This window comes from Cervus elaphus, chromosome 24, assembly GCF_910594005.1.
Source record: "Cervus elaphus chromosome 24, mCerEla1.1, whole genome shotgun sequence".
NCBI classification, from domain to species: domain Eukaryota; kingdom Metazoa; phylum Chordata; class Mammalia; order Artiodactyla; family Cervidae; genus Cervus; species Cervus elaphus.
In genome coordinates this window covers 68,498,095-68,523,437 of record NC_057838.1, presented here as the reverse complement: position 1 = coordinate 68,523,437, position 25,343 = coordinate 68,498,095, and the positions used below count along the sequence as shown (strand labels likewise).

The 25,343-nt window shown below is 59.5% G+C and overlaps 1 protein-coding gene across 8 annotated transcripts in view; it reads right to left on the bottom strand.

Moving 5' to 3' along the window:
* GRIP2 (glutamate receptor interacting protein 2) overlaps positions 1–20,770 on the bottom strand; it is a 60,158-nt gene extending 39,388 nt beyond the window's left edge. For 6 of the 8 annotated variants that reach the window (XM_043886493.1, XM_043886498.1, XM_043886495.1 and 3 more), the window contains exon 1: positions 20,644–20,770. In XM_043886493.1, the coding sequence (XP_043742428.1) occupies positions 20,644–20,698 (55 nt within the window). In that variant the 5' untranslated portion in view covers positions 20,699–20,770. Of the gene's footprint in view, positions 1–4,599; positions 4,674–20,643 lie in introns of those variants that run through there. The other 2 variants (XM_043886494.1, XM_043886497.1) reach the window with 1 other exon arrangement.
* Positions 20,771–25,343: the final 4,573 nt, after the last annotated feature.

Below are 25,343 nucleotides of genomic sequence, written 5' to 3'. Positions count from 1 at the left end.
TTGGCACAGTGGTGGTGCCCACCTTGCGGGCTGGTGGGAGGAATCCGTGAGGTTATGCGGTACCCGGAGCCAGGACGCATGTTAAGTTCTCTCCCTGGCTTTTCCACTCACCTCATTAGAAAGATTTTCCTGTTAATAACGGTAACAGTTCCTACTGATTAAGTGCCAGTGTGGTGCTAGGGGCTTCACAAGTTTTATCTCATGTATCCTCATCACCTTCTGAGGTGGGATAATCGCTATTCCCATTTTACAGATGCGGGGGTGGGGGGGTGGGCTGAGGCACAACAGCTTAGGTGACTTCCCACAGTAAGGGGCAGGGCCAGGATTGGAACTCTGGCCGTACGTAGTCTAAGACGCTGTAACTTATTACCACTTTATCCTCATGTGGGGCTTCCCAAGTGGCATTTGTAATAAAGAATCTGCCTGCCAATGCCTGAGACCTAAGAGACGCGAGTTCGATCCCTGGGTCGGGAAGATCCCCTGGAGAAGGGAATAGCACCCCACCCCAGTATCCTCGCCTGGAGAATCCCATGGACAGAGGGGCCTGGCGGGCTATGGTCCATGGGGTCGCAGAGTCGGACACGAGTGAATGTCTGAGCACATATCCACAGGTGGGTGGATGCCATGATCATTCCTACGCTATCAATGAGGAAACCAGGGCACAGAGAGGCTATGGGAACTGCCTAAGGTCACACAGCTCCTAGGTGGCTTAGCCATGGGCCGCTCCTGCCTCCTCCCCTCGCTCCATGACGGTCCTGGGGGGACTCAACTCGGGGGTGATGCCTGTGGCCCTCCTGGAAGCAGCCTCGGCTCCTTCGGGCACTCCTGACCCACCAAGTGATCGCCCTCTGGCCCTGGCAGGCTGGACCCGGGCAGACAGCCGGATGGAGGAGTGTCCAAGCCAGCTGCAGGCTGACCTCAGAGCAATAGCCCCAACCCCCACAGCTCACAGGGCTCCCCAGAGGCCGTGGAGAGATCACTGGCTCAGCCACGGGTGACCCTTGCTCTGTTCAGCGCATGTTTTTAAGGGAAACAAAAAGAAATTTATGAATAGATTTAAAAAGCAGACACCTGTTTCACTTGGAGCCAAGGACTGAGGAAAAAAAAATAATAAAGCACCTGACGAAGGAAACCGGAGCTGATCAGCCCGGTGCCTGGCCGGCTCCAAGCTCTTGACAGGCACTGATGTGTTTAACTCCTCCGAGAGCTCGCAGGCATCCCCTTCTACAGACAAGGGGACCGAAGCCCAGAGGGACCACTCAGCCGGGAAGCTGCAGAGGACAGACTGAAATTGGTCCTTCTGGCCCCCAGCAGATCACATCCTTAATCACCAGCTCTGCCTTCTCCCACCAAACACGAGGGCAACAGACGCCAGAAGAGGGGAACCTGGGGAGGCAGCGCCCGCCCCCAAGAGCCCCACGTTAGGGCTCGGGCACCCACAGGCTGAACATGACCAGAGAGGGTGCCAGCCCCGCAATCTCCCGTCCACAGGGCGTGCGGGGCCCCCAGCACTGGACCCTGAGCCCACACTCTGGCTCCTGCCCCCCTCTAGGGGACCGCAATGACCCCGGCATCATGTGGGGTTGAGCAGGGGCTCAAGAGAGGCCGTGGCCTCCCGGATCTGCGCTGTCCCACGTCCCTCTGAAGCCCACCATATCGGAGTGCATGACCCCCAGACCAGGTCACCAATAGGAGCAGTGAAGACTCAGCTCACCCAGCAGGGAATCAAAGCAAAAGAGCTCCCCACAACTGACCGACCTGGACCTCCCTGACCTCACCTGCTAAAGCTCTGTCCTGGGCCAGCTCCACTCCATGCAATGGTTGTCCCATACCCAGCTTCCAGAGCACCCCAGGGCCTTTGCACTGGCTGTTCCCTCTGCCCAGAATGCTCCTTCCCCGACATCCACAAAGCCCCCTTCCTCACCTCCTTCAGGAACTTGTGGAATCGTTACCTTCTCATTTTCCCCAAGCAGCTTGTTTGAATTTACACCTGAACCCTGCACCCCTCCGGCACTTCCCATGGCCTTCTTTCCCTAACAGACCTCACTTTTTTTTTCCCTTTTAACTTAGTGATCTTTACTATCTGCCCCAGCCCACTATGATGTCAGCCCTGGGGGGCTAGTTTTTTGTCTATCTGCTATTTCCAGCACAGAGAGTCTGGCACACAGTAAATGCTCAGTAAATCATTTGAAACGCAATTCCCACTTACATATTAGATGAATGGGGATCAAAGAGGTGGAGTGAGTTGTCCAAGGTCATGGAATCAGGAAGAGGCAGGGGCAGGAGGCAAACCGAAGTCTCCCTGGGTCTGCAGGCCTTGGCCTCCACAGTCTGGGGCCTGCGGTTCCCGCCCCCTCCCCCCACGGCCACGGCCCTGCTGAGAAGCAGGAGGTCAGGCCTGCCCGAGGATCCAGGCAGTTCTGGTGAGGGGCCCCCCCCGGAGGAGTGGGCAGCTCAGGCCGTGGCAGAGGGTCCCTCCCACCTCCCCGACACACACGCACCCTGTCTGAGCCTCCCAGCTGGGACAAAGCCCACTTTGTGGCCGGCCGGCAGTCAGAGGAGCGTGGACACTGTGGGGCGTGGGGCTTCCTGCCCAAATCTGCTTTCAAGCCTACTGCGCGCCCCAGTCCGGGACACACCCCTTCCTGCAGGGCTCGGGGTTCGTGGGGTGAACAAGGCTTCCAGCACCAAGACGGCAGCAGCAGGGTATGGGCCTGAGAAAGGACTGGTGGTGGCAGAGGCCATCGGGGAGGAGAAGGGGCCCTGGGCACTGCGCCCCACAGGCCCCAAGCGCCAGCCTGGCTCTCCCTGCAGCCCGCTCAGAAATGCCGAGGGTGCACGGACTGGCCACCTGTTGGTCGCCCTTGGCCCCAGGATCCAGAGAGGGCATGTGGCCAGAGGCCCAGTGGGTGGTCACGTGATCCAAGCCGGGTTGATGGGAACCAGCCCTGGGACGTTTGCTGGAAATATCCTTAGCCTCAAAGGCACTAGGGGTCCCCTGGGCACTTCAAGGAGAGGAGTCTGCCTGGAAATAAAGCCTGCCCAAAAAGAGGCAAAGAAGAGGCAGAGACCTGGGGTCCTAACCATGTTAGCTGAGCACCTGGATCGCACTGTGCTGAAGCCGTATGTTGAACTCTTCCTTTTAAGAAGAAGCCTGAGTGCTGACACCAAGTGAGACGGGGGTGATCGTGAAGCGATGTGACCCGGGGAGGAGACCACGGTGGGGTCCGCAGGCGTAAGGGAGGGGGTGTCAAGGAAGACATTCAGATAGGAAAAAGCCAGGGAGATCATGAAAGGCCTTGGATACCAGGATAAGAAGCTATGATCACATCTGAGTATTACCAAAAAAAAAACAACCCCTCCCACGGCAGCATGGAGGGGGTGGGAGAGGGGAGGTCCAGGAGGCCAGTGAGGAGCCTGGGGCTAAGGTCAAGCGGGTCCAGGGCAGAGACCACAGTACCAAGAAGAGGGGGGAGATGTCTCCTCCACGTTGCCCCAGGTGAGGGCTTCAGGGCACCACCGCCCTTCTGGCTCTGACCACTGCAGGACGAAGTGACCCCCACTTCTTGAGCCCGATGTTGAGAAGACAGATGTGCCCAAGCCAAGAGAGGCGTGGAGTTGCCAGGAGGGGGCAAGGGCAGATCACAGCAGGTGAAATCCCAGCCGTAGCCCCGGACAAGTCACTTAACACCTCCTTGCCTCGGTTTCCCCAACTATAAAATGGGGAAATTAATAGTCCTGAATGTACAGCGGTGTGAGGACGCCATGAGAAAACATAGAGACAGCGCTGAAAAGAATCTGGCACAGGGTACGATCTCAACCGCTGTCAGCTACTAATATTATTTGCATTATTATTATTATCTGGGGGTAACTCTGCCATCTGCAATGTCGGGGGGCAGGGTGGGGGGAGGCGAGCGCCTAAGTTCCTGGGCCCTCAGAAGCATGGTCAAGGGAGCTCTGCTATAAAAGAGTTCTGGGTGCCAATCCCGCCTCGGTCGCTGTGGGTCTTGGGGGCAGCCTCTGACCCTCAGCTTCCCCATCTGTCCACTGGGACCAGAGTCCCTACCCTGGGAGCGACTGCACGGAGGTGACACCAGGAGTATGCCAAATATGGGAAGGCATCGCTGGGGCTGCTCAGGGCACGGGTGAAGGGTGAGCTGGTGGCCCTCGAGCCCCGCCCAGGGTCCCGCCCCGGAGCCACCCAGGAGAGTGCCAGCTGAGCGATACCTGCCTGCCCCCGCCTCCTTCCCACCGACCAGTCGACCCCCCGGGCCAGGGGCACCCTGAGCAGGGCAGGAGTTCTCCAACAGCACCCTGGCACCCGCGGGGCACAAGGGGCGGGACGCGCCCCCCTGGGGCACACCAGAGGCCGGAGCGCTGCCCTCTGGGGCAGGACAGCCCAGCAGACTCGGCCCCCCAGGGCCGGGGCAGACAGGCAGCCCCGCCACCTGCCCACCCGCCGGGCGTCCGGCCCCCGCCCACCCTCCCCGCCCTGGGTCTGGGAGTGGCCGTCCCAGGCCTGGCCCCTCTTTGGGCGGCAGTCCCAGAGGACTCCGTGGGTTCGGTCCCCTCGCCCCTCCTGCGGCCCCCGCTACTCACCCGCCTCTCCAGGGGTCTCCCGGCTGAACCCACACAGCATGTCTGCTATTGTCTCCCCGGTGCCACCCGCTCCCTCCCTCGCCCTCCCCAGGGAGGGGCCGTGGGAGGGGAGCTCCTGGCTCCCACTGGCTGGGCACGCATCCACCCACTGCAGCGGGCGGCCCTCTGCTTAAAGGGGACACGGCCGTCGTCACGGCTGATTCCTGGACGGGGCTCAACACCACCCCCCACCCCCACCCCCCGCCACCCATTCCGAGTCTGGGCAGGGGGTCTCTGAAGACGGCAGGCCGCCCCCAGGGCCCCCAGGCAGACAGACCCCCGGGCCAACTCTGCCCCTGACTCGTCTGGGGACCTTGGGGAGTGACTGCTGCCCGCCCCAGACTCAGTTTTTCCACTCGGAAAACGGGAACAGCGTCTTCCAAACTTTTTTAAGTAGCAGATTCTAGTGGAATCTTGCACAGGATTCCCAGGAAGTAAGGCAGAGGAAAAGCAGCCGTTGAATGAGGCCAGGGTGCGTCTGCAGGTCTCAGGGTAGAAACCCTCACACTCAGAGCCCCCTGGCCCTCCCACGGACATTCCAGCTTCCTCTCCCAGGCCTCCGTCTCCTCTCCCCGAAGGTGGGACTTGGGGAAGACGAGCCCAGCGCCCTGTTACCCGGAACATCCCCCCAGCTGTGTGGGAAGACAGAGAAAGTCAGGAGCAAGCTCCGGTCTGACGGGCAGGGGCAGCTGGTCACCACTCCAGCCCCCGCTGGGCCTCAGGCTGGCACCTCCTGGGTGCTTCCTCTGCACCAGCTCAGGATGGCCCTGACGACCCTGACCGACCCCTGGGCCCCCCTCCAGCTCTCCAGCTGTTCCCGCTCCCCACCCACCAATGCTGGACGCCGCAGAGGTGCTGGGAGAAGGATGGGGGATGGGCACTCAGGGTGTCAACAGCCTGGAAAAGAATCGCATGTTGCAGCCAGCTGAATGAGCAGAGAAAGAGACCGACAAGGTCTCGGCTCCCTGGAAGCGCTCCGATGCGAGGGGACAAGCGGGCTCAAGTGTCCCTGGGTCCTGCAGCAAATGGGAGGGTGTGGCCCGCGGCTGGGAACCCGGGGCTTCATCTGAGGTTCCTCCCCAGCAGGGACGCCCACCACAGAGTCCAGCCCACAATTCCTGGGCTGCCCACACCGGCTCCTGCCAGCCCCACCCTATTGGCACCTTTAGGACAAACCCGGACTCTGAGTGTGTGTGGGTGGGGTCACTTGCACCCCTGGATCCACAGGTGACGTTCCTTGCCTGATGCCCACCTCCCAAGGGCGCCTTCCTGTTTGGGTGACTTCATCCGTCCCAGGGGCAGAGTGCCTTGGGCCGGCCGTGAGGTCAAAGGTCAAACAGAGATGCCAAGGTCTCAGCCGTGGCAGGGTCGGAGAAGGAACCTGATTTGGGAGGCGTTTGCTGGGAGAGGGGCTGTGGGCTCTCCGTGGGGTCCACGGTGCCCTGCAACCGTCACGATCAGGCTGTCGATGAAGGCCCTGACCACCCCCAGGGCACCGAGACCCACCCTGGAGCAGCCCAGCTGCACAGCAGGCTGGAAGGGGCACAGCTCTTCCCAGCCCCTCAGCCTCTCCCCGCCCGCCCCCCACCTACAGCCCCTTCAGGGAGGAGGGCGGCATGGTGCCCAAGGCTCTGGAGTTCCATTCACCCGCTTTCATAAGAAAATATTTGCTCTCCGAACACATGCATTTAAATGAGCGATTAAGGCTGAAGGTCTGAACCCTTGCCACATTTCTGTCTCTCTCGCGGCTCTTTTGGAATTTACTCTCGTGGACGAGGAGCGGCTGGAAAGGTCACGCCGCGGGTTATGGGAGAGCTTCCTTGCAGCGATTCTCCGAGAGCCTGCTCTGCAAGGCGCCAGCAAGGACGCAGGCGAGGGTCAGCATCTTCCCACCGCCCTCTGTGCCTGCCAGCCCACCATGCACGTCTCACTTCACTTTATCCAAAAAGTGGGTTGGCAAGCAACTGTCGGTCCGCTCTGGAACAAGGTAGGGCTGAAATGAGTATCTGGCACAGAGAGGTTGACTGACTTGCCCGAGGTCACCCAGCTGTAAGGGTAGAGCCAGGCTCACACCTATGAGGTCTGTTCGTTTTTGTTTTTTAGAGAACTGCTTCTTTTTGTTTGTTTATTTTTCCTGTAACATAGAGATGGCAGTACTTTTATTTTTTATTTTTTTGGCTACGCTGGGTCTTAGTTGTGGTATGTGGGATCTAGCTCCCCGACCAGGGACCGAACCTGGGGCCCCCTGCATGAGGAGCGAGTCTCGACCACTGGGCCACCAGGGAAGTCCCAGAGGTCTGTGCTTAAAGGCGCAGCTGTATGTCTCTCAAGATAAAAGGTGTGGGGGTGAGATGAGGGGGTCCACCGAGAAGGTGTCTTTGAGCCTGAATGTGGAGGATGGGAAGGAAAGGGCCATGAACAGAGTGCCGTGCGACAAGGGGGAGACCAGGCGGGAGACGCAGATGGAGCCAGACCACGGAGGGCTGGTGACAGCCGCTCCTCTGGGCGCAGGCTGAGGGCCAGCTGCATCAGTGTCCCCGGCCCCACCGGGAGCCCCCCCAGAAAGGCAGACAGACTCTCAGGGCTCCTTGGGCCTGCTGACCCAGAATCGGCATTTCAACAGGCTCCCCAGAGGATGCGGAAGAAGTTTAAGAAGTGCTGTATCAGGAGCCAGACTTTCACCCTGCAGACAGTGGGAGCCATAGATGGTTGAAGAGCAAGGGTGTGGGAGGCTCCGCGAGGACGGGAGACACAGAACACCGGCCCCCGAGGGAGGAGGGGGAGGGCCTGGGGATGAGCAGCAAGGGCCCTTCTGGGACCTGGGAGCGGGTGGAACTGTGGCGGGGCCATGCCCCGGAGATGAGCCCTCTCGTCCACTGCGGCCGGGGCTCGGGCAAGCAGAGGAAAAGAGGCCGAGATTGCTGGGCGTGCACTGTGGCGAGAAGCCAGGTCTGCGGGGGGCCCGGGCCGCCAGGCGCTCATGGTCACAGGGTTTGCGTGTTCTGCATTTCCAACACCGTGGAGGACCCGGGAGGGCGACTGGGCAGCCTGGGGAAGGAGGCAGGGCCACTGAGCTGACGGGCGGTCCCTCCATGGCCAGGAGAGGCCCTGACGCCTCCGCATCCTCAGCTTTTATGGGACAGTCAAAGAATCGATTGCTGTGTGACCTGGGGCATGTGTCCAAACCTCTCTGGGCCTCAGCTTCCTTAGCTGCACAAGGGGAATGATAACAGCACCCGCCCTCTAGGGTTAGGGAGTCCAGATATAGACTCAGGACGCATTTATGAACCCACTTTTCTGCCAAGGGTCTCATCCCAATGCCGTGACGAGTGAGGCCAGAGGAGGGGGACTTCAAGGTGGCTGAGCACGCAGGCCAGGCGCACCCAGGTCCACACCCCAGCTCCACCACCCGAGGACCTTGTCATTCCGGGCAAATCACTTCTGTCAGAACTGCGTCCCCACTGGTGACAAGCGAGGGTACAGAGACCTTAGGAGGTCTGCCCAGCGCCCTGACCTCCTGACCTCCTGACCGCTCCCTGCAGAGCATTCTTGAAGCCTCTTAGCGAGCCACGGCCCCGCTGCTGGCGGATGCCATGTGGTGTAGGACCCCGGCATTGCTGACCCCCACCCACCCAGGGACAGTGGACCCCCCTGCCACGAGTGGGAACTGACCGCACGCTGCACAGATGGGAAAACAGAGACCCAGAGAAGGTGATGTCGGAGCCCCCCACCCCCAGAGCAGAGTGGGGCTTGGACCCCAGCCTCTGTCCCTCCTCTCAGACCCCAGGGCTGGTTCGTCATCACCATGCAGACGGACCATGTCCAGAGCTGCCAGACACTCTGAGTGACGGGCGGAAATGAAGTCTGGTTGGGAAGGATGCAGAGATGGCGATCCGAGGACAAGAGATAAACCCTTTATTGCTGTTCCTTTGCTTCTTCCTCCTGGTCTCCCTCCCTCTCTCCTCACACCACCCCTAGGGCCAGGCCAAGACAATCACTCCCCTCTCCTCTTGTCAGACACTCCCGTACGTGGGCACTGTTGTTCCCATTTCACAGGTGGGGACACTGAGACCCAGGGTAAATCCACACCTGGGCTGTGCCCAGGATGTAGGCCCCCAGGCTGACCCCTGCCGGTCCCCAGTGCCCTTCACCCCAGCCTCCCTCCAGGCCTGGAGGGCAAGGTGGTCTCCGGTGGCTCAGAGAGCGAAGCACGTCCGGCTGTGTGCAGAGATGGGGAAGGGCGAGGCTCGGGAGGCGAGAGGAACCGCAGCGGGCCCTCCACAGAGAAGCTCTGTGCCCGGCCACATCCTCAGCGTTTCACACCTGTCTCCTTGTTTCACCCGCATTCCTCAGACGTGAGGAAGCTGGGGCCCAAAGAGATGGAACCACTTGCTCTGAGTCTCACGGAGTCTGGGGACTGAGAGGGGATTTACACCCAGGCCCCACTGATGCTGTCAACACAAACACCCCACTTGCAGGCCCTCCTGAGAAATGCACACTCATGGATACAGGAAGAAAGAGAAATGGGTGGGGGGGGTCCCCAAGCTGCTGCTCCTGGGGCGTCTCTCTCCGCCCTCTGACTAGGGAAGGCCAAGGGGCCATTGCCCAGGTCTGGACACAAACGGGGAAGCTCCTTGGGGCTCCCTCTTGGCCTCCATGCAAGATACCAGCAACAGCTTCCCTCCTGGAGGAGAACCATGGGGCGATTACAGTGTAGGGGCCCCGGAGCCTCGGGCTCCTCCTCTTAATGATGAAGCTGTCTGTCCTCACGGGGCTTTGTTGAGAAACTCGGCGACTAGACAAAACGCCCGGAAAACTCTGGAGCGCGGGACCCATGGAGGCGGTCAGTGTGGACGTGGCCCTGCCCCGCCCCTCCGGTCACTGGGTCACCCGAGAGCACCCACTGACTGTGGAAACTAGGCTGGGCACCAGGTTTCCAAGAGGCCAGAGCAGGTGTGAGCCTGCCTCTCGGGCTGCTGCTCTGGGGGAAGGACAGAGATCAAAGGAGTAGAAGTGTTGGTCGCTCGGTCGTGTCTGACTCTTTGTGACCCCATGGACTGTAGCCTGCCAGACTCCTCTGTCCATGGGATTCTCCAGGCAAGGATACTGGAGTGGGTTGCCATTCCCTTCTATCAGGGGATTTCCCCGACCCAGGGATCGAACCTGGGTCTCCCGCATTGCGGGCAGATTCTTTACTGTCTGAGCCAGCAGAGAAGCATCCAAAGGAGAGAAACCCACAAGTACAGGTAAGTGATGGAGTTGGGGCTCGGGGGCCAGGACAACAGGAGGCGGGCGGGGGTCAGGGAGCCCCCAGAGGAGGTGCCTCTAGGCTGAGACAGGTTGGGAAGGAGCCAGGGTGGCTGCGGGAGAAATCGGGGTGAGTGTGGGCTGTCAGGGAAGCAGGAGGAGGAGAGGAGCTGGGATTCTGCTCTGGGTGCGGTGCCAAGGGAGGCGCCGCAGGGTTCTAAACAGGGTCCTGAGTGATCTGACTTGTTTCTAAAAAGCAGCCGGAGGGGCTGGGCTGCCAGGGTCCAGATGGCATGGGGGGACCAGAGCAGGAAGGGCCAGGCGCCTCAGGGGCAGGAGACTGGGAAGCCAATTTTCTCCGTGCCTCAGGCCAGTCCCAGTCCCTTTCTGCTCTGAGCCCATTTCCCTCCTCGTGACCAGCAGTGTGAGTCTGGGGACCTGCCAGGGGTGAGGGCGGAGGGGAGAGGTCAGAAGCCTGGAGTCAGGATGCATCGCGATGCAAAACAGGAAGAAAAAGGAAAGGGGGCCGAGCTTAAAGGAAACATCCCAAATGCATGCAAGAAAATGCAAATGCGTGCGAGACTCACTGGCAAGCAGAGAGGTGAAGGGGAAGCAGTGCTTCTCCCACTGGACTCTTCAGGGCAATGAACATGAGAAACGCAGGCGAGAGCAGGCGCTGGTGCCCACCGGGGAGGTGGAGGGGCAGGGGCACTGCTGGCGGGGTAAACTGAGGCAGCCAGGAGAGACCCAGCACCCTCTCCCCTGGTAGGCAACCTCCAGTATTGAAAGCTACGGTTTTTCCAATAGTCATGTACTGATGTGAGAGCTGGACCATAAAGAAGACTGAACACCAAAGGACTGATGCTTTCGAACTGCGGTGTTGGAGAAGACACTTGAGAGTCCTGTGGGCCTCAAGGAGATCCAACCAGTCCATCCTAGAGGAAATCAGTCCTGAATACTATTGGAAGGATTGATGCTGAAGCTGAAACTCCCAATACCTGATGTGAAGAGCTGACTCATTGGAAAAGACCCTGATGCTGGGAAAGACTGAAGGCAGGAGGAGAAGGTGGGGACAGAGGATGAGATGCTTGGATGGCATCATCGACTCAACAGACATGAGTTTGAGCACGCTTCGGGAGATGGTGGAGGACAGGGGAAACTGGCGTGCTGCAGTCCATGGGGTCGCAAAGAGTCGGACACGACTGAGCGACGGGACAACCGTAAAGGGCAGTAAGGGGAATGCCGTTTGTGAAGATGACCTGCACCTCCATTCTGGGGGAGGGGGCAGGTAACATGATGGCCACACCCCACCCGCAGCCACGTGGATGGGCTTAGAAATATAGTGTCGATTTCAAGGGAGAAAGGAAAGGAGGAGGAAAGAGCAGGAGGAGAAGGGAAGGAGGACAGAGGGGAAGAAAGGAAGCCAGGAGAAGGCAGGAAAGATTATGAGAGTTCCCTGTAATATCGTTTATAAACTAAAAACATACATAAAGCACAACGTGTGCCCAAGGGCGCATACAGAGTAAAGACCTGTTTCACAGAGTGAAGGTTTCCAGGGCGGTAACTGGGAATAGGGGTAGGGCATGAGGGAGGAAAAAATAAAATAACCAGAGCGGGTGCCAGGCTGGCCCAGGACCAAGTGCGCTATGAACTGAAGAATCTAGCTCAACCGCTGAAGCCTGGGATTAAAAATAAAAAATAAATAGATGCCTTGAAAGGCTTGTTAAGAAGCTGGAGTTCTCTCCTGAGGATACTGGGGAGCCATGGAAGGTTTTAGAGGGAGGGAGGGATGAGGTCAGCCTAGTTCCTTAGAAAAGTAACGGAACTGGGAGCTGAGAGAGCCCTGGGTGGGGGTGGAGCCTTGGCTGACCTCAGTCACCCTCAGTCACCCTCCCCACAAGGACCACTCAGACTGCGTACCTGCCCACTTGCTGCCTGAACAAAACCAGCAAATAAATGGGTAGGCGGTCAGGGCTCACCCCCGTCATGCATCCTCATCTCAGGGTGCCAAGGACACCACGGCAGTGCCCTCCCCAACCGCCATGCTGTCCAGCCTTGCAGAGAACCCTGGGCTGGGAGTCAAGAGATGCAGGTCCGAGGCCCAGCTGCCGCCCACACAGGACCCACTCTGTGCCGAGAACATCGCAGGTAATGCAGAACATCGGGGTCTCTTGTGGAAGGGACCACACTCAACGAGGACCAACCAGGAGCCGAAATATAACAAAAGGGGGCCAAAGAGTCAGGCCGCTCGGGGAGGCATCAGGGAAGGCTGCCTGGTGGAGGCGGTGTCTGGGCTAAGCCTTGAGGGACGCAGGAACCAAACCCTCCGAGATGCTGCAGGAAGGGCATTCCAGGCAGAGGGACAGCCTGGGCAAAGGGCGGGAGGGGGAAGGCGCGCAGTATCACAGGGAGAGGCACCAGCCTGTGTGGCTGAGGTCAGAGGTCCCCCAAGGAGCAGGTGGGCTGGACAGGCAAGGGGGTGAGTCCTAACAGCCAGAAACCTCCTTTAGGGGGAGAATGAATTGACTGGGGCATCCTGGCACCTTGTCGATAACACTTAAGGAAGGGGGGCTCTCCTCAGCCCCCTCCACGAGATGCTGGCAGGAGGACACGCGGAGGGCCCTCCCACATGACCGAGCTGTTGGGAGCAGAGCGGGCGTGGAGAGAACTGGACCCAGAGGACCACGACGTCCCCTTGGGACTGGCGACCCACGAGGCTTTGGAGGGGCAGGCGCAGCTCTCCTCCTGTGCCCTCAGCCACCAAGAGGAGAGGCAGGTGGGTTCAGCCTGTGGCTAACACTGGACTCCCACCGTCCCACCTCTGGATCAAGCGGTACCCTCTGTGTCCTGTAAATGCCCCAGAGAAAGGGCATCTACACACGGCTTTGCCATTTTGAGTGCAGTGTCTCGTGGAACCCTTCAAGAGCCCTTTGACGTGGGCACTCCCGCTCCGCTCTTACAAAGAGGAAACTGAGGTTCAGAGAGGGGAAGGGACTTGGCCAGGGCCCCCTGCCAGGACGGGCCGAGGGTCAGATCATCCGAATCAGGTGCTTCCGCCTGGGGTCCTTTACATGGGCTCCTCCTTCTGCCTGGAACTCCCTTCCCCCTGCATCCCTAGAGCCCAACCTAAATGCCACCTCCACCAAGAAGCCCACCCTGACCACACCAGGTGGGTCCTCTTTACCCTCTCCCAGCCTCTCCTTCAATGCATTTGCTCACATGTTTTTTTCTACTAAAGAGGGGACCCTGGACTGTCTTGCTCATTGATTCTGACCCCATGCTCAGGGCTGGGCCTCATACAAAGTAAAAGCTAAGTAAGTGTTTGCTGAATGAATAATTGAGAAATAAATAACCCCTGGATTGCTGTATTGGAAAGAAACCCATCATTCATCCCTCTTCAGTCTCATGCGGGAAGCCCTTCTGCTGTCTGGTAGAGCTTGCATACCTCCACAAGTGGGAGCTCACCACCTCACAAGCAGCCTGCCCTATTCCTGAATGACTGTCAGGAAGGGAGTCATTCTGTTATCCTGAGCTGGAGCCTGTTTCCCTATGGCTCCTCTGGGCCCTGCCCCGGACCAGCCTGCAGAGACTCAGGGTCGGGCCTGGACCCAGGTCACGCCCTCAGAGCCCTGGCCGGAGAAGCCACAGCTCAGAGTCTGGATGTGGTCCCAGTGGGGACCCACCAGCTCCCCTCCCACCCTGAGGGTCTCTCCTGGGTGTGTGCCTGGAAGGAGCGGGAGGCCATCGACACCCCACACCACCACGAAGTCTGGGGCCAGGCTCCTCAATCCCCTCTGGGAGTCAGTGTGCCTTTAACGTCCAGTGGCATTTGCTTCGGGCCCACGAGGCTGGCACGACCACCTCTTTTTACAGATGAGAAAACTGGAGTCCAGAGGGGCAGGAGACAGGGGCAGGTGTCTGACTTCAAAGCCTCAATCTCAGCCCATCACATTCTCAAAAGGGCTTTGTGCGATAGTCTTATCTTAGTTTGTGTCCTCCTGGTGGACTAGTTGAAAGAGAATCCTGCTGTTGTGGACTCATTAGTGGTACAAGCTCATGCAGGGAGAGACTTTGGGAAGGCAAATTTTGGAGAAGGGAATGGCAAACCACTTCACTATTCTTGCCTTCAAAACCCCATGAGCAGTATGGAAAGGCAAAAAGATGTGAAACTGGAAGATAAGCCCCCAGGTCGGTAGGATTCCAATATGCTTGAAAGGTGGTGCTAGGGAAGACTCTTGCGAGTCCCTTGAACAGCATGGAGATCAAACCAGTCAATCCTAAACGAAGTCAACCCTGAATACTTATTGGAAGGACTGACGCTGAAGCTGAAACTCCAGTACTTTGGCCACTTGATTCGAAGAGTCGACTCATTGGAAAAGACCCTGATGCTGGGAAAGATTGAGGGCAGGAGGAGAAGGGGACGACAGAGGATGAGATGGTTGGATGGCATCACCAACTCAATGGACATGAGTTTGAGCAAGCTCTGGGAGATAGTAAAGGACAGGGAGGCCTGGTGTGCTGCAGTCCGTGGGGTCACAAAGAGTCAGACGTGGCTGAGTGACTGAACACCACCACCACCAAGGAGGTCTCACAGCCAGCTGAGAATACGCCAGTGAGACCCAGGCAGCAGGACTCCCTGGAGGAGGTGTGGGGCAGGGGTGGCCCCTAGCACAGGCCACTTATTTCAGGACAAGGCTTGACTCTGAGATTTCTGGGTCAGTGCCTGCTCCCGGCCAGTTGAGGCTCCCCATGTTCCCCGGCTCCCTCAGTGCTGTTTAGGAAGAATCCTTGGGAGGTTGACAAGTGGTATCAGGAACCTGGCCTCCCTCCATTCCCACCTCCAAGCCCTCACGCTATCTGTCCCCCAGGAATGAGCTGGCCCTAATGCCTCCTCTGCCTGGCAAAATCCTGCAAGCTCTCCAAGGTTGCCCTGCGGTCACTTCTTGGGGGCCGTTCCAGCTGGTTTGTGTCCCATCTGGGTCTCCAATGGGGCATCCCTCAGTCCCACTGTCAACTCACCGGATGCCCCCCTCTTCCTCACCCATCTGCTCCGGACAAGCCTGACGGCTAAGGGATGCCAAACGTTCCACTCCTGCCAGCACCCCCTCCTCCAGCAGCAGCAGCGTGGGGGCCTGTGAGGGGACTCTGGGTTCAGGTCCTATCTCCACCCCTGACTTGGCTGGGTGACTGTGAGCAAAACTGTCCTCAACCTTTCAGGTGTAAAATGGGGGTACATGTGTGGGCTGGGGCAAGAGCCAGACCTGTGGCCTCTGGGGGCTGTCCCAGCTCCTACCTCGCCAGCCTGGGACCCCTTCACCTCGGTCCCCAGCTTGGGCTCCAAAGGACCCTGTGTGCTCAGACGCTGAATCGTGTCCAACTCTTTGGGATCCCAGGGACTGTGGCCCGCCAGGCTCCTCTCTCTGTCCAGGCAAGAATACCGGAGTGGGTTGCCATTTTATTCTCCAGTAGGGAAGCTTCTGAACCCAGGGAACGAACCTGCATCTCCTGCATCTCCTAGATTGGCAGGCAGATTCTTTACCACTGAGCCATGTTGGCCATTTCCAAACCTCAAACAAGCGTTCCTCGACGGACTGGTTTGCAACCGGGGGACCGAGCCTCGGTGATGAGCAAGGACTGTCCCCAAGGTCACCTGCAGGGACCCCAGCAGCCCCAGTTGTGTGGCTCTAAGAGGCTGCTGGGTGGGTGCCCGCCCCCCTTCCCACACATGCACTTATGAGTCACCGTCACCTCGGCCGAGTCAGTGAAACGCGGGGGCTGGAGGGACAAGGTCAGCCCAAGGAGAGCAATCGGCGGATATGGGAAGTGGGGTGATGAGACTTCCAGCCCCGGGGGAGCAGCATGCGGGCACAGAGGGAAACTGAGGCTAGGAGGAACAGGGAAGCGCTCCAAGACCACAGGCAGTGGGGTCTCCTGTCCGATGGCGGTTCTTTCTGCTCCATCAGGCTGTCTCCCCAGGGAGGAGACAGGGGCCAGCAGCCTTCACAATCATCGGGGCGATTAGGACAGGCAGATGGTCCTCCTGGACTGAACGTCCAAGCCGACAAACAGACAACACTGGTTCACGGGCTGACCCGATCAGCACTGGTGTTGGTGGGTGACGCCACTGCTCAGCCTGGAGGGGGACCCTTGGGGGAACCCGTCACTGTCTCTGCAGGGCCGTCCTGGGGCGGGGGGAGCAGAGGAAGGGGGGACAACCTGGGGAGAGCCTGAGGAAGACAGGCTAGTAGCTGCACGCTGAGGGGTCCCCTGATCCTGGCTGGGAGGCCAGATAACTGACCACTGAGGAAAACGCCCATGGTGAGATGTTTGGGCTTGGAAGTCAGACTGCCTGGGGGTGGGGGAGGGGGGGGCGGGGGGTGAGGGGGGCAGGGGGTTACACAGATACCACATTTTCCTTCCTGGCTGTGTGACCTTGGAAAGTTGGCAAGTCACAGCCTCCCTGAGCCTCAGTTTCCTCACCTGTAAAATGGGGCAATTTAGCTCACAGCTCACAGGATTGTCGCCAGGGTGAGAAAGTACACAGGTACCTGGCAAACATCAAGTGCTCAGTAAAGGCTTGGGGAACAAAGAACAGGTCCAGAGAGGTTCACTCCTGGCTGCGGGGGTTCCAGGAATTATTCCAGGGCTGAGAGTTGATCCTTGGCCCTCTCCCCCCGACCCGCCCCGGGAAGGGAGAAATCCCCGGGGACTCTGGACACCCTTGCTGATCTGAACTTGGCCGGGTGGGGCGGGGCAGGGGTGCGGGGGTGTGGGCTGCTGTCTGGGTGCTGGAGGCCGAAGGCTTGTTTCCACACTGACAGTCAGATCCGAGACCCCCAGCACAGCTGCTGCAGTGTGAGAAGCACCAGGAGCCGGATGTGGAGGCGAGAGGCAGACAGAGGAGAGACTCATTATGGAGGGAGAGGAAGGAGTGAATAATTCATCACAGATGTGCGCCAGGAGGGGGGCGCGGGCGGACGGAGCTCGGGAGGGCACGCGCGCAGGAGAGGCCCCGCTCAGCCGGCGGGGGGACCGCTATCTTTGATAACCTCGTCATCCCTGAGCTGCCCCTGGCTTCCCCAGCACCGCAGGGGCCTCAGCAGAGGGTCCTCCTCACCACCCGCCCTGAGCGCCCCTGCTCCAGCCTCGCCGGCCTGGGGACACGCAACCCGTCCGCACCCCAGGCCCTTTGCACTAGCTGCGGCCTCTGCCGGCCACACTCTTCCCCTGGACAGTCCCCTGGCTCCCTCCCTCCCCTGCGTCAGGGCTTTGTCCCAGGGTCACCATCTCAGTGTGGCCTTCCCCCCACACCCTTTGTGAAAGTGCACCCCACTAGCCACTCACCCTCACGCCCCTTCCGCTCCTCCTAGAAACGTCAGCTCCACGAGAGCAGGGATTTTTGTCCGTCTTCCTCTCTATTGTACCCCCAGAGCCTAGAATAGTATGTGGCACGTACTGGGGCTCAGCAGGTATCCCGTGAATTAGTGGATGTCTCAGGGTATTCTCCTGCCTCGACAGCCATCAACTCCCCCTCCACCCCGCTGCAGCCATAGCTCTCTCCCCACATCCCTGCCTGTGGTTTGCTCAGAAGCCAGAGCCCGTCCTAACATTCACAGCTGACCTCTATTCCTTGCTGCTCATGGACCCTCCAAGGCGTCCCCCGCACCCAGGAGAGAGTCCAAGCTCCACGGTCTCCCACCTGCTCCGCCCCGGCTCCCTTCCGTCCCAGACCCTTCGTGCTGACCAAAGTCGGCTGACCGCTCCTCTGAGGCAGGTCTTTGTGCAAACTGTTCCCTTTGCTCAAATCCTCTCTTTCTCCCATAGCTGTCTAGAAAACTACTCATCCTTAAAAACCCCACTCTGGGAGCTTCCTCTCCTCTCACAAGAAAATCATTGCTTCCTTCTGCAGGCACGAACAGGACCCTGTCCATCCCCCCACCAACCCACCCCCCACCCCCGCCACGCCCTGACATCATCTGCACGTCGTCTCTCCCTGGGTCTGAGCCCGCTGAGTCTGGAACTGCAAGTGACACCCAGCACTTTGAACGTATGACCTCAGTGGTCCTCGCAGCCACTCAGAGGGGAAGGGTCCAATGTTAATCCCATTTCACAGATGAGAAAACGGGGGCCCAGGGAGGTGAAGGCACTTGCCCTGGTGGCACACCTGAGACGTAAACCCGGCCCGTGGCGCCAAGACTTGCACATCATGCCTCCCTCACATCAGCAGACATCAAATTACCTTTCTCACTCTTTGACTTGAAAGTAACCGTTTTATGCCTCTAGAGGCTCCAGCTCAGCTCAGGGTCCAGCACTCAGGTCAGAGTGCACCTCTGCGGGCGCCCCCCCACACCGCCTCCCCAAGCCTCTGCCCCCGCCCCCCACTGCCCAGATGCACAAACCAAGGCCACTGTCAGGACTGAGGTGGGAGGGGGGCGGGGTGGGGGGACACTAAGTATCCAGCATCCTGGAGACGTTCCCAACGCCGGGCGCGCACAAGCAGGGGCTCCCCTGGCCTCTCAGGCTGTGGCAGAAATGCGGTGTCAGCTGTGTCTGAACCCCAGCTTTCCCCAGTCCCAGCCCCGGGGAGGAAGCACAGCTCCTCAGTCTAAGCCAAGCCTCAAATCCCAGTCTGGTGGACACAGGAGAGGTTGCAGATGGGATGAGGCCCAGGGACCACCCCCCTTAAGCAATCACAAGGTGAGGAACTTGGGGGTCTTATCCAGGAGAGATGGGAAATAGGCTTGCTATTTTTTTTTTTTTTTTAGGTTTGCTATTTTAAAAAATATATGGGCTGGAAGTGGAGAGACGTGTCCTCACACATTTAAAAAAATGTTTTGGAAAAGAAGAAGAAACGCCTCCCCTCCCCCCACAACCTCTTGAATCTGTCTCTCCCGAGAATTCCCATTTCAGATGGGTGTGCCGGCTCACAACACAGGTGAGCAAGGTCCCTGCGCCTCCTTCGAGCCCCCAAAGGACTCGCAAGGGGCCACGGAGCCCGGCCCCGGTCAGCGCAGTGTGTCCTCCGGCAATCAGGCCGTGCTGCCCTCTGCCTTCTTCGCTTCTTTCCCGCTAAGGGCTTGCTGGTCCCAGACACAACCACCCTGGGGTCCCTGTGTTTGTGGGGTGGGGGCAAGGGAGGGGGGGAGGAGGAAGTTGGGCTGCAGACGGCAAGATGAAATTCAAGATTCCCAGGGGGTCTCCTGGGTGCCGGGCCCCGCCCCAATCTTTTCACATCATCACTGCAGTCTCGGAAGGGTGGGCTTTCCTAGGGTGCCTTTTATCGACAAGGAAACTGAGCTTTTGAGCTAGCCACACAGGAAGTGAGAACTGGGTCTGTCGGGGACAATTCAAGCACTTTCTGCACCTCCAAGACCCAGAACCTGATCCGCAGCATGAAGCTGGCTGTTCTCCAAATCTGGGGACACTCAGATCAGAAGCAGGTCAGGTTGGGTCTGTCCATCCCTCCAGCCTGGGTGGACCGCCCTGGGTTCTCGGGGTGGGGGCGCTGTGCTCCCAAACCAGATGACAAGAGCCTTGATGGGGGAAGGGCTTCTCCCCTGGGGGTGGTCCCAGCACAGGGGCGTCTGGGAAGCCCCAGGGGAGATCCTGTCCCTATCCAGGCTACTCTGTCCCCACAGAAGGGGCTTCCAGTGGCCTCTGGGATGTCAGACTGCCAGCAAGTGGCCCATGGGCCAGTGCAGGCCCCACTCTGCCAACCCACGGGCCCTGCCATCTATTGGCCACTCCTGAGGCAGCCGCTCCGCCCATGGAGGCCCCTTAGAGTCTGGAGAAAGATGCTGCCGACAGTTTCCAGAGCTGGCTTGAGAAACCCTCCGGATGTCAGCTGTGTGGCCACGGGCAAGTGACTTAACCTCTCTGGGCCTCAGTTTCCCCCGTGAACCTTCAGGGTGAGGATAGGGCCACAGTGAGGAATTAAAGGGTTAGCGCGATGTCTGGCACAGTCAGCTACTCTTATCCTTCTGAAAAGTACCATTATCCTGAGTTCTGAGGCCAGGCAGCACAGAGGCTGCGAATCCGTGACCTCCGCCCCATCCCACGTGCACACGAAGAGGCCTGGGGTCACAGGGCCTGGAGGGCTGGGCTCCCCGCTCCAGACGCTCCTCCCCACCCGCCCTGCCAGAGTCACTTCTGCAGCTCAGCCTCGTTCGGGCCCCAGTCCTGAATTTGCCCACAGCCCCCCAGCGCCAACTCCCCACACACAGCCGCTCACCCTACAAACACACACACACACACACACACACACACACACACACACACACACTCCTCTCTCTGCTGGTCCACCTCCACCCGCAGCCCCATGCCCCGAATCAGGAGAAAAGGAAAAGTCATTAAGGACATGGGCCATGAAGGCAAAGAAAAGTCAAGCGAGGCGGACGGTCACAGGGAGACCAGGAGAGAACCCAGCGACGCCGGAACAGAGCAGGAGACAGCGCAGGGAGACCCGAGGGGGGTCAGAGAGACGCAGAGAGGAGGCAGAACCAGACCAAGAGCGACAGCGAGAGACCCCGAAAGAGACGGAGGCGGAGAGAACGCCGAAGAGCTGGAGTTGGAGACTCAGACAAAGACATGGAGAGGTGGAGACTCGGGGAGCCGGCCAGGGCAGAGCACGGACTCCCGGACGGAGACCCCAGAACCGAGAGGAAGGCGGAGCCCGGGGGGACGGGGCGGGGAGGGGGCCCCGCGGCCGCCGCCCTCCAGCTGGACCCAGGGCCACCCCTAGCCCCCGGGGGCCCGTACCTTTGGGCCTTTGCCTCACCACGCCCAGCCGCCACTTGAACGACACAGCCAGCATCGCGCCGCCTGCCCTAGGCCGGGGGACCCAATGCCCGAGCGCCCGGCGCCGCTCAGCGCTCCTCCGCGCTCCTCCGCGCTGCTTGTTTGCGCTTCTAGCACAGGCTGGGCGCTCCCTGCTCCGCCCTCCCCGGTTGCTAAAATAGATAATCCTCCCCGGAGCCAGCAGCGATGCCATCAGTGAGGTCCCTCCTCCCCCGCAGCCGGGCCTGGGGAGTGCGGTTCCCAGGGGGCCGGCGTGGCAGGGACCCCCCCCCCAACACTGGAGCAAACCTCCACCGCCCCACCGGGTCCTCTTCCTCCAAAAAAGCGCTCACCTTGCCTGCTCACCCCATCTTTTGCCCAAATCCACCAATCCCCCTCCCTCTTTCCCCGGGTGGAGGGGTTGTTTGATGCACCCAGACCTTTGCACCCCTTGGAATGTGCCTCCACTCCTAGATGTCTCTGCCCAGGGAGGTTTGCTCAGAGATCCCCGCCCGCCCGCTGGGTCCCAGTAATGCTTTGCATACTAGGTTGAGATTGTCTACCCCCTCCAAGCCTGGGAGCCTCTGCAAGACAAGGACAGAGTCCTCTCATCCTGTGTCCCCTGAAGTCAGCACAGGCATCTCACGGCCATCGGTGTCGAACGCCGAGTCCGAGGCCCCACCGCCTCACTCCCAGCTGCTACGCTTAGCCCGGTTTGTAACACTGGGCAATAAGAGCAATCCCCACCGAACTGGCTGGGGTGGGGGTGGGGGTGGGGGGGCGGAGGGGTTGTCATGGGGCCAGTGGAGACCTGTGAGAGCTCCAGGCATCCAGCAAGAGCTCAACAAATGCATCTGGGGTCCCCTCCTGTCTCACACGCAGCTATCCTCCTCGCTAACCACCCCAGCCCTACACTCAGAGCCAGGCAGCGGGGCGCAGGGGGCTCAGGGCCACAGAACAGATGCGTGGCAGAGATGGGACGGACCCCAGGTGGGGTCCGCCCCATAAGGGCGGCGCCTGCTCCCTCCAGCCTTTCTGCAAACTACTGAGGCCGCCACGAAGAATCAGGCCACAGAACACCTCCACGGAGAGGGCCAGACGCCCTCTCGGGAATCACGAGCTAAGTTGCTTCAGGCATGTCCGACTCTTTGTGACCCCATGGACTGTAGCCCGCCAGGCTCCTCTGGCCACGGGATTGTCCAGGCAAGAACACTGGGCAGGGGTGGGGGGTTGCCATTCCCTTCTCCAGGGGCTCTTCCCGACCCAAGAATCAAGCCCACTTCTCTCGGGTCTCCTGCACTGCACTGGCAGGCGGATTTTTAACCACTAGCGCCTCCTGGGAAGCCCTCACCATGGATGGAGTGCAGGGCAATTATTCTGAGTCAACAGACCCTGCAGCTAACGAGGTGACTCACCCAGTGAGACACTAATACCCTCCTCAGTGATCCCCCAGTCCTTCAGATTCCACCCAGGAGTCTCCACTTGGTTCTGTCACTCCTTAATGCCTCCCTGAAGCTTAGAGATCAGCCAGTTTTGACTGAGAGCAGGCCCCAGACTCAGAGCGTGCCCCCTCCTCTGCCCCAGGGTGGATTCCAGCCCAATGCACCAGGAGGCTCCTGTTGGTGGGCTCCGGGAAGCCCTGTAGGGGCAACTCAGCGAGGCCAGGGTGCCTTTCTACTGCATCCGTGGGGTCTCCATCCCTTTATCCTGAAGGCAAGGGTGGCAGGGGCCGCTCAGGGCAACCCAGGAAGGTGGAAGCAAGCATGTGAGGGGATCGCACAGCTGCTTCCTGAGACACAGGGCAGGCCGTAGGGCGCCCCATCTCAGATCGACCCACTCCACTGCAAGGCTGCCCACAAGCAGGGAGGCCCAGCCTCCAGCCAAACAGCAAGTCTCTGGCAGAGCTGTGCAGAGTCAGGTGAGAAAAGAGAACTCCAGCCTTCGAGGATGGGCAGGCCCGGGCTGGAATCCTGACTCAGGGTGCCCCCTACCGAGAGCCTCAGTGGGCTTACCTCCCAACTCGTCCCAAGCTCAAAGTACCATGGGGTTGCCCCCATCGAGAGGGGCACGGACTGCACTCAGAAGTCACTCGGGCCCAGCCACTCGCAGCCGACTGGGGAGGCGGCTCCCTGGTGCCAGAGGGCCAGGTCCTGGCCCCGTGTCAGGCGTCACCCCAGGAGCAGAGCAAGGAGCGCGTGGTCCCTGCCCTCTGAGAGCGTCCAGCCCAGAAAGACGCTCTTCGCCCGAGTCTGCCCATCGGAACCCTGGGGACAGGACTCTGTACTGTGCGGCGATCCCACAAGCTGGAGCATCACTCAGATGCTCAGCCCCTCCTCTCACCACGCACAGTCCAGCTTCTCCTCCAGACCACAAGCTCTCGGAGAGCTGGTGTCGGCGTGGACGCCTGCTCTTTCTGCCTCCTGCTCCTTCTTCTTCCAGCAGCGTCACCCCACTTTTCTGGGGGGGGCTGCTCCTCCCCTGCACTCAGGCTGGGTGGAGATTGCCCCCCTACCCCCCTGCAAGCTCCTGGAGGGCCCTTGACCCAGAGCCCGCTAACCAGCAGTCTCCCAGCCTGGCCACAGTGACGGGCTCAGAGACGAGCACACGACCCAAGTCCTGGGGCCTGATCAAACTCCTGGGAAGGGGAATTCTGTCCATTGCAGGGTGTGAGGGGGAGTGGCATCACGCTGGAGTCGCTGGTGGCCACGTGACACCAAAACAGGAAGCGGGGGCCGTGAAACTGGTCCCACCCTGACGATGACGTGCCTGACGTCAGCAATATCCCTTTTCTGTTACTTTAGCCAATATATTCCCTTCCTGGCTTAAGCGAGTTTGGGTTGAATCTTTGGTGACTGGGACTCCAAAGAATCCTGATGAACCCAGTGCCTTCCTCAGTCAGCTTCCAGGGCAGAACAGGGACTCGGCAAATGCTGAATGAATGAATGAACAAGTACACAGAACACAGATTGATATACTCCCCAAACTCTGCCTTCAGTGGTCGCCCTGAAACCTGGACTTGAGTTGAAGGAGATGGAAACTGGATGATGGGTTCCTTGCTGGCTCAGGAGTCCCCCGACTGGCAGGAGTGAAAAAGGGACACTGGGGCGTTCTGGTTTCTGGCCGTCGAGAACTTGTCTGTTATCTGAGCGGCTCCTGTCAGATGCCCCCTTCCCCAGATTTTCACAGGGCTCCTTCTGCAGAAACGGTAGCTTGAGGGAGAGTGTGGGAGAGCGCAGGACCCCCTAAAGGAGATGAGACCAAGGGTGAAAGGGCAGATCAGGGGGCTTCCCTGGTGGCTCAGTGGTAAAGAATCTGCCTGCCAATGCAAGGGACATGGGTTCGATTCCTGGTCCAGGAAGATCCCACGTGCCTCGGAGCAAGTAAGCCCACACGCCACAACGACTGGGCTTGTGCTCTAGAGCCCAGAAGCTACACTACTGAGCCTGTGTGCCTCAGATACTGAAGCTTACAGCCCATGCTCTGCAACAAGAGAAGCCACTGCAAAGAGAAGCCCACACACCCCAGCTAGAGAAGAGCCTGCACAGCCACGAAGACCTTGCCCAGCCGAAAATAACTAACTAAATAAATTTCATTAAAAACGTTAGATCAGCCCAGGTGGGGAGCCAGGGAACCTGAGTCCAGGTTCTAGCCATCTCGGGCTACAGGGTGGCCCCAAGCAAGGCCCTGCGGTTCTCGGGCCTCTTGGGCTCGAGTCCACGGTCCTCCCTGGGCTCACCCTCCCTGAGAGTCCCACTTCTTCTCCCCCAAGGCCCAGAGACGTTCCTCCCATCACCTAAGGTCACACAGCCACTGAGGCAGTCAGGCCAGGATTCGAACACAGGGCCACCCGACTTCCCTTAAAAATGGGCTAACAGAGCCCAAGAGATGGGCTCAGAGAAGGAAACCAAGCCCAGAAGGACCCAGGCTGGGCTCCCCCTGGATTCTGCTTTTTCATTCCTGCCTCAGCCTCACAAAGCCCCAGGGGCCTGGGTTGCCATCACCCCCACCTGCTTCCCGGAGCAAATTAACATCTCATCAGATGTGCCTTTAATCTTCTCAGCCCGGCCCTTTCTTCCCCTGGGCCAAGTGGTGTGACATTTCCACCGCCCAGCTCTGCTGATCTAAATAAGACAGAGGCCCCCAGGCTCTGCAGGCAAAGGGGGGCGGGGGGGGGGGGCGGGCGGGAGGGGGCGAAGCCAGAACCCTCTTAACTGCTTCTCCAGGCTGGTGGAGGGAGGAAGTGAAGTGAAAAGTGAAGCTGTTGGTTGTTCAGTTGTGTCTGACTTTTTGAGATCCCATGGAGTATAACCCACCAGGCTCCTCTGTGCATGGGAATTCTCCAGGCAAGAATACTGAAGCAGGTTGCCATTCCCTCCTCCAGGGGATCTTCCCGACCCAGGGATCGAACCCAGGCCTCCCACACTGCAGGCAGATTCTTTACCATCTGAGCCACCAGGGCAGAGGGAGAGGACGATGGCTATCCATCCGCCCATCCATTCACTCTTTCAACCAGTGTTCTATTAAGCACCTTCTGTATGCCAAGCCAGGAGATTCAGCCACCATCAGAACCACTCTACACCATGCTAACACTCTAGCGGGAAGACAGAGGAGATGACCAACATAAGAATCAAGTGAACGTCCCAGGATGTTAGAATAGAAGGTGAAAACTGCTAGAAATGAAT